At 36.9% G+C, this 14,209-nt stretch overlaps 1 protein-coding gene across 1 annotated transcript in view; it reads right to left on the reverse strand.

Annotated features, from left to right (window-relative positions):
- The window catches only part of UTRN (utrophin), a 433,433-nt gene that overhangs the window by 217,731 nt on the left and 201,493 nt on the right, over positions 1–14,209 (reverse strand). Inside the window, 3 exon segments of the mRNA XM_023750172.1 lie at positions 7,180–7,334; positions 8,925–9,130; positions 12,618–12,735. Coding sequence (XP_023605940.1) covers positions 7,180–7,334; positions 8,925–9,130; positions 12,618–12,735 — 479 coding nt within the window.

Raw genomic sequence — 14,209 nt, forward strand, 5'->3', positions numbered from 1 at the left:
GGTAAATAAAGTAGGATTTAGCTGGGAAATATATTAAAACACCCCGTGGGGAAATGCAGTAGATTTAATGAAGAATTAGTCACTGCAGATATCTCTCTGTTACATAGAGATTGGGATATCATCAATCACTTTAAAAATTCACCCCGTGGGATTTAAAAAGACTGCTGTAAGATGCTAATACCACACGCTCAGGAAGCTCAAGAGAGAGCCCCAACCCCCTTGCCCATCCCATGATGCCTGCCCATGACTTTATATAACCCAAAGGAGCAGTCTTCTCTTCGGCTGCCACTGACAGCAAGTAAATATTTAAGACCACAGAGCTATCCTCATGAGAGGATTCATCCCACCACATCCTATTTCCTTTTTAGCTAAGTCACTACCCGACATTCGGCCTTTATTAGCCAACCAACATTAGACTGTAACTCGAATGCTACTCTGCACCTTTCCCAGTTTGCCAAAATCTACCCTCAAAACCCTTCTGTTATGCCCAGAACTCCATTCTGTGTTGGGAAGACTCCACAGATCAATCCCTTCACCTTATCTTAAGGAAAATTGGTTCCCCTAGGGCCATCAATTCCCCTGAAAGCTTTCAATGAAGTTTTTTTCTTGTTTCTTTCAGACCCTATATTCCTCAGGGCTAGGAGTTGGACTAAGGCTCCTCTTTGCTTTCCTTTGCTAATTCCGGCCATTGTTTTCTCTTCCAGGCAAAAGTCTATTCTTTCAAAGCATAAGACTTATCCATTATGGTCAAATCCTCAGCTCTAGGTCTGTGGTCACTGCATATGGTTATAAAGGTTACTCACTGTCTCAACAGGTAAATGGTGTCTGAAATCCAACTTAAGGTCTTCTGAGCAAGCCACAGGCTCTGGTGAGGGACTGCATCACCAGGAAAAAGGACATTAGAGACGTCATTATGGACTAGAGGTAATCCTGGTCTCTACTTCCTTAAAACACCCTCCTCTGCTCTGTCCCCTATCTTTCATCTACATTCTTTCTACTTGTCTCTGAGTAGATGAACATTGCTGAAGAACACTACTAAGGTCTATCTTCACTATGCATGTATTATTATAAACCACAAGTAGGCACCGGCACTGTCTAGCAATAATGTAAAGACCCCTAGGAAGCTCTCTGTCCCACACACCAGAATTCTGACTTTATATCTGATCTTCTTTCTTCAGATATAAAATCTGAAGTCTCACTGACAGCATGCCTCACAGATCATAAAGAAAGCAGAAGCACTACACAGAGAACCTTTCATCTTCCTATCACTAAGGCTCCAATCCACATTGTCTACTCTTCCCCTCATTGTCCTTCCTGTCCTAATGGAAAACACATCCCAGCTCTTACCAAACCAAATTGTCCAGATTTCGCCTTCTAGTCTACTCTAGGACTTTCTTTCCTCTTACTTTGTTCTCTGTCTTGAATCATCAGTCTTTCCTCTACTGGATCATTCCCATGAGCACAAAACCATGCTCTACCATGTCCCATTCTAAAGAAAAATCAATGACCACACTGAAAAACAACGATCCCTCCAGGTAGTACCCACTCTCTCTGTCCCTCTTCACAACAAGCATTTCTCATGTTCTTTCCACAACTTGGTTCTACTTCCTCACCTTCACCTCATTCTCAGAAATGATCATTTTAAGTGTAGAGAAATCTCATCTTAGCTGTGCTAAGTAACTTTAAACATGTCACTGAAACTTCTCCGAGCCTTATAGTATCCATTTAGACCATGCATTCTTAATGGAAGCAGTAAGTAATTCTTTAGAAGGGTAAGGTGGCGGACGGGAATGGGAAAAAATTGACTCTTTCTATGTATAACGCACAACTATAAAGTACAGAAACAGACATACAGAATACCCATAGTATTAAAATTTCATGAAGGAAGGTACCTAAAAAAGGCTTCTTAGGGGGTTAATAATATTTTTTAAAGGTTGAGAAATACTGGTTTAAATGAACCGTAAGTTTATGAACAACTCTTAAAGTTCCTTACTTCTATCTTCACAACAACAATGCCAAGAAGTCAAAAAATGCTTATGATAAGTTCACATACTTTGTTTAAGAAGGCAAGGACAGATTTGTACATTTTAGAAAGATCTCCAAATAAAACAGTTAAAAACTGTAAATGCCACTGTATTTAGAAGAGAAAATCCTCTCAATATGTAGAAACCCCAGCTGTCACCCGTGAAGGGACCCTGTGAGCCACAGTTTTGTTGGATTTTCCCTGTTTTATAGATAACAGTTTACCCAAATCATGTGGTATTTTGTTACAGCAGCCTGAACGAACTAAGACACTAACCAAGAAAGTTACATATTCTCATAGTTTCATCTAGTAAGAAATATTTAGAGTATCTATACTGCATTCAATAAATCAGATAATCAACTAGTTTATAATTAACGTACATAGAAACTGTTCAAAATGACTATAGACAAATGACTGACAGTGACTCAACCTTCTGCTATTCTCACCAGTATCACAAAACAGACTAAGGGCAGTGGGTTTCTAAGAAAGACATCAAAAGATAGAGCACATGCCCGACTGGTGTAGCTCAGTGGGTGAGCGTCGACCCATGAACCAGGAGGTCACCAGTTCAATTCCCAATCAAGGCACATGCCTGGGTTGCAGGCTCGATCCTAAGTAGGGGCATGCGGGAGGCAGCCAATCGATGTTTCTGTCTTTCTATCCCTCCCCTTCCTCTCTCTCTAAAATCAATAAAAACATGTTTTTAAAAAACATTTAAAAAGACAGAGCACATGATGATAATCTGGCTAACCTTCTGTTGAGCATATATCATGTACAAGAAATGTTTACATATAATTTTTGTCCTCATAATAATCATACACTTAGATATGATTTCCACTTTAGAACCAAAGAAAGTGTCTCAATCATTTAAAATAATGTGCTCAAGGGTGGTAAGTCACACAGATGGCAAATGAATATACTGGGATTTAATCAAGAATGTCCAGTACCATAGTGAGTTTACCTTCCGTTCTGCCTGTACAAACTGAGGATTGCCTTAAAGAGGCAAGGCAAAATATGGCTTCTGGAGGGTAAGGGCAAAGAGAAAAATGCATAGCAATTAATTATCTATAAGATAATCTTTAAAACATAAAGTTATATTACCTCATTTCCTTTACAATATTTCATCACCAATCACTACATGTGTGTATATGTATATATGAAAGTATGTGTGTGTATACACACGTATGCCTATAGTACTACAATTGTGCGTGCACATACACACACACACACACACACACACACACACACAGGCACTAGGGTTAAAATAACTTTTCAGACCCAAATCAGACACCTACACTCCAAAAGTTACTATGAAGATATTTTATCTATTGTTAACTTAGTACTAAAAAAAAATTGTTAACTGGCATTAAGAGATGTAAAAGAAAAAATATCACAGGTTAACAGTAGCGGCCAAGAAACATCAATTAGTTTAAAATGTTAGAGACAGACCTATTGTATATAGAATCCAAAATATCGGGAGCTAGTTGTGTTTCAGAATTTAAACTTTTTTGTACATTAGAAATCTATTATGAATGTATCTATATGACTTATTACCTCTAAGTAGGATGTGAAGCGACAAACACATTAATATGTCTGCACTTAGGAACAAGGCTATTCACACCAAGAAGGATAAATAAAGACTATAATAAATGGTTTCATGTCAAGCCAAAGCTTTCTGATATCTCAGCATATTGGATTTTGGCACTGCAGATAAGGGACTATGGACCTGCAACTGTGAGTGGCCAAGTTACTTAAGCCAACTGCAAGTCACAGAAAACATTTCCTTTGAAAGCTGATATTAAACTTCACAGATTATCCCACAATCACAATATTCCATTGGCAAGTATAATAACCTTCACCCCTCCAACACTTGGCTGCCAATGGTATATGTTCAGAATTGAGGTGGAATATAATGAACAAAATATACTGACCAACAAAATAGGTCCAGAGGCATGGAAGCATGGAACAAACTGACATATCTCAGAGGGGTGGGTAGGGGGTGGGAAGAAATTAGCCGAAGAACTTAAATACGTATGTGTATACATAGCCCATGGACACAGGCAATAGTGTGGTGAGGGCCTGGGGGGTGGTAGGAGTTGGGTGGAGGGGGGCAAAGGAGGGGAAAACGGGGGACATCTGTAATACTGTCAACAATAAAATATATTTTAGTATTTATAAAACAAACAACAAAAGAATACAGCTGGGAGGCAGGAGGTGAGCCATGGTGCAAGGCCTCCCAGCAGCCATTACAATGACCACATACTAGGGAGTGTTACATTATTCTTAGCAGAAGCCCCATATATTTAATCAGATCTGGCTTCTAAACTCAACTCAGGTAAGAACCAGTAAGTGGAATCACAGACAGATCCAAGAGGTGAATACACGGAGCAGTCACCAGCAATAGCTGGCATTCTGACAGCAAAGAAGAAAGGTAAAGAAGGTAAGAGCCTTGCTACCTAGACAAAAAGTCTTGGATTCAAATCTCAGCTCTGCCTGTATGAGCTGGGTGACCTTGGGCATTCCTTAACTTCTCTCTGCTCCAGTTCCATCAGCGACATAGTGTTGAGGAAAACGCTGCCTGTCTCCTGTGGCTGTTGTGAGGATTAATGAAATAATGCCTGTGAAGAGTTTAGCACAGTGCCTGACAATGAGAAGATACTCAATACAATTTACACAGTAAAAATAAAGCACAAAACTCACAAAGCATAGCAGCCTGAATAAACTTACTACCAATTCTTCAGAACTCTAAAGTGATCATAATTTCGTATAGAGAAATCTCATCTTAGCTATGCTACGAAACCTTAAACATGCCATTGAAACTTCTCGGAGCCTTGTAGCACCCGATTAGACCATGCATTCTTAAGGGAGGTGGTAAGGGGTTCTTTGGCAGGGTAAGGTGGAGGACAGCAGTGGGGGGGAGAAATGACTGTTTTTATGTATAAAGCATAACTATAAAGTACAAAAACAGACACACAGTATAACCATGGTATTAAAATTTCATGAGGGAAGATACCTTAAAAGGCTTCTTAGGGGGTTAATAATAATTTTTAAAAGGTTGAGAAATACTGGTTTAAATGAACCGTAAGTTTACATGTAGCTCTTAACTGTCCTTAATCCTATCTTTACAACAACAATGCCAAGAATTCAAAAAATGTTTACTATAAGTTCACACACTTTGTATAAGAAGGTTAGGACAGATTTGCATATTTTAGAAAGCTCTCCGATTAAAACAGTTAAAAATTGTAAATGTCACTGTATTTAAAAGAGAAAATCCTCTCAAATCAAAGAAACCCTAGCTGTCACTCAGGAAGGGACCCTGTGAGCCACAGTTGTGTTGGATTTTCCCTACTTTATAGATGACAGTTTACCCAAATCATGTCTAGATATGAATATACTTAGTTTTTTCCCCTCAAAATGGGGAAATAAACTAGAATAAGGACAACTATTTGTAACCACCATGAAGTTGGAACACTGTGGCTGTCTTTACTATGATAAATGAAAGATCACCTTGGAATATAATTCATTTTTAATTGCCTCTTCCATCTAATCTAACTACTGCTGGAGTCTGTCATAAAATATTTACAAAGTAAAAGCAAAAATAAAGAATTGGGGGTGCTAAATAAAGCAGGCCACACATTTCTACGTGATCAAGTTTTGGGGCATTTTTTACAACAAAAACAAAGTCACAACTTATATGTGAATTTTGGGAAACAGATAAAGTATGATTAAGGACTCTCTTAGTGTTACAGCTGTCTTTTTAAAACAAACATGATTGACATACAACCTTGTATTAGTTTTAGGTATACAACATAATGATTTGAGTTATGTATATATTGTAGTGTGATTAGCATCGATCACCACAGTTACAATTTTTCTTGTGATGGGAACTTTTAAGATCTACCCTTTCACAGCAACTTTCAAATATACAATACAGTATTGTTAACTATAGTCACCATGATGCACATTACATTCGTTTTATAACTGTAAATTTGTATCTTAAATTTGTTTTTAATTCACCTTCTTCCCAGCCTTGGATTCGAATCCTTTCTACACCCAAATACCTTGTTACAACAAAAGAAAACAGTTGTATAAAACGCTAGAAAGATCAATATTATAGCTATTTTCTGCTTTAACCACTTATGAATTTTTGTATTTGCAACCCCAGTCTTATTTCCTCCAGAATCCTAGGTTTTTCATGCTCATATACCACCCTCTTAATTTTGAGTTTTCCCAAACTCCACTTTAGAAATTATAACTAAAAATGGCATTCTAAAATTGTATAAAACATCTTCATGTTAAACTGTTATTAAATGCTTGACCATACTTTATTACCAGTAATACATATCAAAAAGTGTTCTAATATTATCCATTTTATTCAGAGAAAAACAAATGTGTTATGATATCTTTGATAGCTTTCAGGCAGCTGCATTTGCATATGTAAAGATGTGTGTGAAACCAAATTCCCTTAGGCAAGGTGCTCCCTGCAGAATGCTGGAGGTAAACACATCTTGACTGATGGTGAATATAAATATGCCATCTTAAACAGATGCTAACCACTGTTTACAGGTCCTCAAATCCTAGGTCTTCAAGTGACAGAAAAATCTCTCTTATACACCACATCTATTTTAGACTGTTCCATACATACTGACTAGACAGAGTAATAAAATATATATATGTGTATATGTATTAGTTAAGCCCTGAATACACACAGAATAGTTCAGGAGTCTAAAGTTGGATCCATGTGTTCTCAGCCTCAACTGAGGCAATCCGGCCAAACAGCCCACTATTTTAATGACCATTAGGATTACTATCACCCTAATGCAGCTGTGCGTACCTGAGTATTCCTTAGCATCACGGAGCTACAAGATTTACTCTAGGTAACACCAAACAGACCAAAAAAAAAAATCAGAACACATAAATAATCACTGGCAAGGTTTAGACTTATTTAAGGAAAATCTCCATGTAGTAAGTCAAGTAGATATTGTATAAATATACATTCTGTATGATAACACTCAGAATAGCATAAAAAATTTTTTAATCACAATAAAATGTACTTCTAGTAGTCACACATTTTGGCATTTTTCCATGAGAAAGCCAAAGCCATCAAATTCTCAACCTGACAAGACACCGTTACCTGCCAGGGCCTCAGCGTTTACCTTTGTTTGAGATTGATCCATGATGCTTTCAGATACTCGGTGGTTTCTTTCACGTTCCTCGTGTCATCGCTACCATATTTTCCCAGCAGCTTCTGCAGGATGTTATCGAACGCCATCACGATCCCGTCGCCAGGACCCAGTTCTTGAAGCAGTATCTAAGGTGCAATTTCAGGCGCCATTGTTAGACTTGGTCACTCAGTAACCAGTATTGCCAAAACATTGGTCCTCCCAGTAGGTTTTAACATGTTTTAGACACAGATATCAAAAGGAGAAAACAAATTATTGAACAAACTCTTGCATGTAAGTTTAAACCAAAATAATTACAGATGTGAAAAGAAAAATGACTAAGAAAGTGATCAGGTACATAGCAGATGACATTAAACAAATGATTACCTCTTCCTCTTTTAGATATTTTATTTCCTAAAAACAATGTCTTTTTCATTCCTTCTGCTATACATGTGATCCTTACAGGAACATGCACTGATTAGGAATGAATTGACTATAGAGTTCCCTTATATGTACTTAGAGCAATGGAAAGGGCCAACAATACGGAAGTCTTCTATCTCCTGCCCCTCGATCACTGTGTATGTTTATAGGTAACTGCTTGAATGGATCAAGCAGCCATGCAAGGTTCACTGGGAGTTGCTTGAATAGCTACACCAAGGCTATGTCCATTGGCATATCAATTCCTTAACATAGTTTTTCAGTCTCTGAGAGTCCCTGGATCAAGATACTCCTCATGAAATCTAAAGGACAAATGAAAGTTCCTATAGTTTTTTGTAGCTATTGACAGAAAAGTCAACCCTAAAGTTTCAGAAAGAAATGACCATACTGCTAATTATAAAAGAATATTCTACATATGATGATTGAAGCACTGATACAACTTTGAATTGTATTCCTTTAGTGAAGTTTCAGGGGCTATGCTGATATTACTTTTGATTCATTTGGTGAAAACAATTAGCAGATATCATAAACACAGGGAATGATCCAGGAAATCAGGACACCTGGCCACTTGTTTTTTATATTGTAACCACAGAAAGTCCATACATATGAAGACTGAAAATATACTTTCATGATTTAGATTTAGATTCCTACATATCCATTATTATATTCTTCACAAATGTACACTTTTATCTTAGGCTATCTGAAGGGCAAATAAATGTTACACTAAAATATAAACTGACAACCATAACCTCTAATTCAAGAGTATTTTCTATGATTGCAGAGAAAATTTAAATAGTGCCATATATGTTCAATATCATCAACTCTATTAGCCAAACTGATCACAGAAGCTACCTGCTCTGATGACATTGATAAATCAGTTTGTTATAAAGGTATTAAAAGAAACTAAACTTACTTATTACCTGATTTGTTCCCTACAGTAGCCCTCAAATGAAAGTTTCAAGAAATTTCCCAAATAGAAATAACCTTCAGGATAGACATGAAAGGAACAAAATAAGGTTCTTGGGATCCTGAAAATGTTCCCTTTCTAGTGGCCAGTTTGTGGGTGTGTTCCATTTGCAAGGAGTCAGTGAGCTGTAAACCTAAGATATATGTACATTTCCATTTGTTATGCCTCCAGGAATTTTTCAGAATCCTTCCTGGTCAAATGCTTTATATTAATTTCAATGTGTATTCTAAGAACTTGGGGAAACATCATGACAAGAATCCTTAAAATTACAGAACCAAAAAAACACACACAACCAACAAATCAATATCGCCAAAAGATATCTAATGAGTCTTACTTGATTATCAGAAATTTGTTTGATAAGTGGATCCCTTCGGGCTTGTTGAAGAATATAGAGTCGAGCCTCATATTTTCTCATAAGTTCTTCAGTCTCTTCTCTGTGGTCATCCCACTGTAGGCTGTCAATCACCATGTCCTCCAGCTGTTGCTGCCGCAACTCTACACCATGCTGAGTGCTATCCCACTGGTTCCTGACCTTCTCCACTACAGGAAGCATTACAAAAAAAAGAATTCCTGAAAGTGACTCTCAGGAAAGGGGAAAAGTATCTGATACCAAATTTATTACAAACGAAGCTATCAATAGAAAAGAGAAAAGAGGCAAGTCGACACACATTTTAAAGAAATGTCAGTCTGTCATACTATACAATTGATATGTTTCAGAAACCATTTTTGAGGAAACTCTATTAAATTTTATTTTTTTACTGTTCCAACTGCTGGCCTCACTTTTATTTCTTTTCTTTTTTTGATATATGAGCAGTTTTTTATATATTTTAATTTATCTTTATTGTTGAGAGTATTAAAGATGTCCCCCATTTTCCCCCATGACCCCTCTTCACCAGGCTCCTGCCCCATCCCAGGCCTCACCACACTATTGCCTGTGGCCATGGGTTATGCATATATGCATACAAGTCATACAAGTTCTTTGGTTAATATATATTTTAAATGCACTAAAATACCTCACAATAAAAAATATCTACTACTGTGAACTGATAAAGCAAAAAATTCTAAGAAAAATAATTTTCTATCTTGTTTTATATTTACAGGACCTGGTTTAGAAAGGTATTAATAGCACTTTATGACAGAACTTTAAGACACAGACATAGTCACTTGTCATCCTCAAAGGAGATGCTCTAAGGTAGTCTTGATTTGAAAAGAAAACTCCTTAAGAATACTTTCACATTTGTTTCACTGTAGCATTAAACCTCTCTAAAAGGAAGTATTTTTCTATGTTGAAGTTCAAGAGAAACACTAAAAGTAAAGTAAATTCAAGTTCTGTGTACCCAGCAGCCCTTTATCATAAAAACAAAACAACAACAAACAACAGCCCACAAATATTGGCTCTTGTCTGCTCTTTTTTATTGTTTCTTTCTCTTTCTCTTTCTCTTTCTTTCATTCTCAGTCTCTTTCTCTCCTTCCCTCCCTTCTTTCCTCTTCTCATTTTTAAGATGAAGTTAAGAAAGATCTAAGGAGCCCTGACCGGTTTGGCTCAGTGGATAGAGCGTCGGCCTGCGGACTCAAGGATCCCAGGTTCAATTCCGGTCAAGGGCATGTACCTTGGTTGCGGGCACATCCCCAGTGGGGAGTGTGCAGGAGGCAGCTGATCGACGTTTCTCTCTCATCGGTGTTTCTCACTCTCTATCCCTCTCCCTTCCTCTCTGTAAATCAATAAAAATATATTTTGAAAAAAAAAAGAAAGATCTAAGGAAACAAACTTCTGATTAATGACTTCGAGGGCAGTTCATGATCTTAAACTGAAGTACCAGTAAGCAATAGCTTTCAATATCTTCAACAACCCATTGATAATAGGTAGAAAGTTAAAAACAAACTTCTAGAAGTTATTTTGAATGTCAGACAGACTGAAGGGCTATAATTAAGTACCAGGCCAAGAAGAACTTAATTACAATATAACATTTCTTCTGGTAAAATTCTTGGGATAATACAGGCTATAATAAAACATTAAAGCTATCAATCCAATATTGTTCAGAAACCTACAAATTACACTTACATGTATTAATTCTAAAAAATTGTGTCAATGAGATGATTTGTTTTATACTGTCTGAATAAAAGCTTAAATAAATATCTTAAGATTGTAACTTAAGGAGAAGACAAATCTATCATAATGTTCTACTTGTCAGTTAAAGAATTACATACAATAGTTTTGACCAATTCTACTACAAACAGAATCCTGAAATATTGAACAAATAAAACTAAAGACATCAAGCGACTTCAAATATCACCGGTTTATCATAAAAATAAGCAAATGATCCTATTATTTGTGAATAAGAGCAAAAAGCAGGTTACTTTTTGTAGTAGAAGCTGAGGATGGCTTCTCATATAATAAATAGTGATAAAGACTATGCAGTCTCTACATAAGAAAATGGAGAGAAAACAGAGAGAGAGAGAGAGTTAAATTGGAAAGGGAAGATAATTGGGAGAAGGAAAGAAACTTTGGACAAATACAGAGGTGGTGGGGAAAAGAAAAAAAAATAAACGTAAGATGGTAGAAAAGGCAAAATGGAGATGGATTTGCAAAGAGTTTGGTGTCATTAAACCAGAGGAGCTCCCCTGCCAGCGATGGGAAATGGGGTCCCTCCGGATCTCCACAGGCATAGCAATCCATCAATTCAGAAAAGGAAGGAAAAATGGCTGAATCAGTAAAAATAAAGCAACACTTTGAGACAGTAAAAGCTCTTTGCTAACTCATCTCTTGCAACAACCTTGCTGCCACACATTTATTTTGAAATCAAAGCGCCTTTTTTATAGGAGAAATAGTCGAATTTCTCCCCTCGAGAAATAGTAAACAAGGTGATAAAATACATTCCAGTTTATATTCTGTCACAAATTAAGTCCATCACTTGTATGGAGCACAGTGGGAGGCCCCAGAAAGGTGACTATTCACAATCTGTGGAGGAGAGAAATTTCAGTAACTGTGAGATTCACAATGAAGTTATGGGGGCAAAGATCTAAAGATAGGAACTAAAGATAGAAAACACCAGGGACCAGAACAGGGTGGGAAAGACTTTACAGAGTGGGTGACATTTTATTAGCTGAGTAGAATTTCACCTGGGGAGAAAAGGCTGAGGAAAAAAATATGCGAATAAAGGTAAGGAGAATAAGAACTGTCCAGAAGTTTTAAAGAACATATACAGTACAAAACAGCTACAGATGGGGCCGAGGGCTGTAGTGGAAGAGGGTGATAAAAGCAGACTATGACCGTCCCTAACGTATGTTTTGATTTCAAAATAAATGTGGCAACAAGGTTTATTATAACAGATGAGTTAGCAGAGCACTTTTAGTGTCTCACCAAGTGGGGTTATTTTTCCTGAATTCGCCATTTTACTTCTTTCTCCCTCCTTTTATTATTAGATTGTTTTTGTCTTCCCATTCTTGAGAATTCAGACTTGTTTGATATGACATACAGATGCTTTTAAGCCAGATATTAAACACGAAACAAAAATCGTGGCTGTGGTTGTTTTGTTTGCTTATTTTTTTTATTTTGCTTTATTTTGTCTTTAGCTAAGGTGTTCCCAAATTACTGCCAGCTACAGAGGTACAGAGTAGTTGCTCAATAAATATTTTTAGACTGAATTTTGAGAACATGAGTTAAAAGACATGCTAAGATTTAGTTTTAGTGAATGAATTACAATGAAAGAATGGGTTCGCATTCCTGTGGGTTTCTCTAATTTTTGTTTTCTTGGTTCCTTCAAAAGAAATATTAACAGAAAATAATCCAATGAATCAGTAACTACTTAAACATAATAATAGTAATACTTTGAGGAATTCAAAAGGGAATTCTGATTGTTCACAAAAGATAAAAAAAACACAAGGGAAAACTGTATTTATTAATAGATAAAGAGTATCAAATATCAAATAATATTAATTTCTCATTGAATAATCTTTGAAAAGGTGTATATGTGTGTAATCATTTTCAGTGAAAGTAGATGATGACATATAATTTTTTTGGACTTACATTTTTCTGTTATTGCTGTTCTCACATCTAAACTGGAAGCTTTATTTTTCAAATTCTGAGCCAGTGTAAAAACATAATCAAGCTGAGGGTGGCGCTGTTCCAAGTCCGCCTTTGTGATCTGTTTAAGAAGAAATGATTTTTAAGATAGGCTAACAGTCTATTCGCCAAGAACACTAAGGAGCAAAACTGGTGTACTGACATCAAAGTTGTTTGTCTCCTATACAGGACAGTGAGGCACCAGAGATGTGGCACAGTAAGTCCTAGGTTCAAATCTCAGCTCTGCCACTTACCATCTAGGTAACCAGGCACTTCATCTCTCTGTTTTTGTTTTCACAAAAAGAAATAAAATACTGACAGCTCAGCTATATCAGGTCTGAGGAGATTAAATGTAAGAAGTCCCTTTAAAAACTAAAAACTGTTCTGAAAACATTAGCAGTGATTTCTGCAGATGATACCTTGCATATCAGGCCTACATCAGGTATGAACACAAACTAATGTCACCTACAGGGATGTCAGTGAGGTATTAGAAAAATGCTATTTGGAGTAATTGTAAATTAAATAATTTTAGACACAAAAAACTGTTGCTCTACAGTTATCTCTTAGTACTGATAACAATGGGAGAAAAGTTAATGTCAGAAAATGGTGTGTTTTAAATATAGAACTAATAGCCATAAAGACTATTTCCAATAGGTACAAATGGTATGGTAAAGATTCTCTCCCAGCTCTTCCTCTTAAGGAATTCGCTAATTTTGCAGACTCCAATTACTCCTACAGTGTCAAATGTTATTCCTAAATGGATTATTCACAACTTCCAATCCTGAGTCCAGAGAGACATTTCAATGAATGCTGATCATTTCGTTCTAAATGGCATAAGAACCTCTCAACACAACATACTCAAAACTGAATCAATCAAACCCTCATCTACATTTCACTTCTGCTATTCTGAAGCTCTGCTAATTGTGACAGCTTGGTCTCAGCAGCCCAGAAAGGCTCTTTTTTTTTTTTTGTATTAAGCATCTCTTGCACTATTCCCATTCTTCCTGCTAAAATAGATCATTGTTATCATCAGTCTCCAGGCACAATTTTAAAAGAGAAAAAGGAATAAAAACACGTGCCCATTGCTTACAGATGAAAAGGGTTCTGCGTGGCCTGCAAGCTCCGTCAAAGTGAACTCGAGCTGTCCTTGCTATCTCACTTCCTACTGCATTTCTTCTCTGCACAAATGTTGACCCCATGTCCCTCACCCTTCATGCTCCCCCACCTCATGTCTTTGTTCCCTCTGCTCCCCAGACCAGGAATGCCATTTACTTGTCTCTAGATGAGAAAACCCCACATGGTCTGCCTTCCGTCACTGTGGCAGTAACTCTCTTCTTCACCCGGGCTCCCCTATCATGTCACATGTACCTGCCTGTGCCTGTTATTACACGCTGCTCTGCATAGAGACTGTTCACTCGTACACATTCAGTGCCTCCATCATAGTCGGGGCATATTTGTAATCTGGGATAAATTTGGTAACTATTTCAATAGATAGTTAAGGAAGTAAACATGGAAATTACTTACAAAAGTGTCCAACACACAGTAAGTACTTGATA

Source organism: Myotis lucifugus, unplaced genomic scaffold, assembly GCF_000147115.1.
Source record: "Myotis lucifugus unplaced genomic scaffold, Myoluc2.0 scaffold_11, whole genome shotgun sequence".
In the NCBI taxonomy this organism is placed as follows: Eukaryota; Metazoa; Chordata; class Mammalia; order Chiroptera; family Vespertilionidae; genus Myotis; species Myotis lucifugus.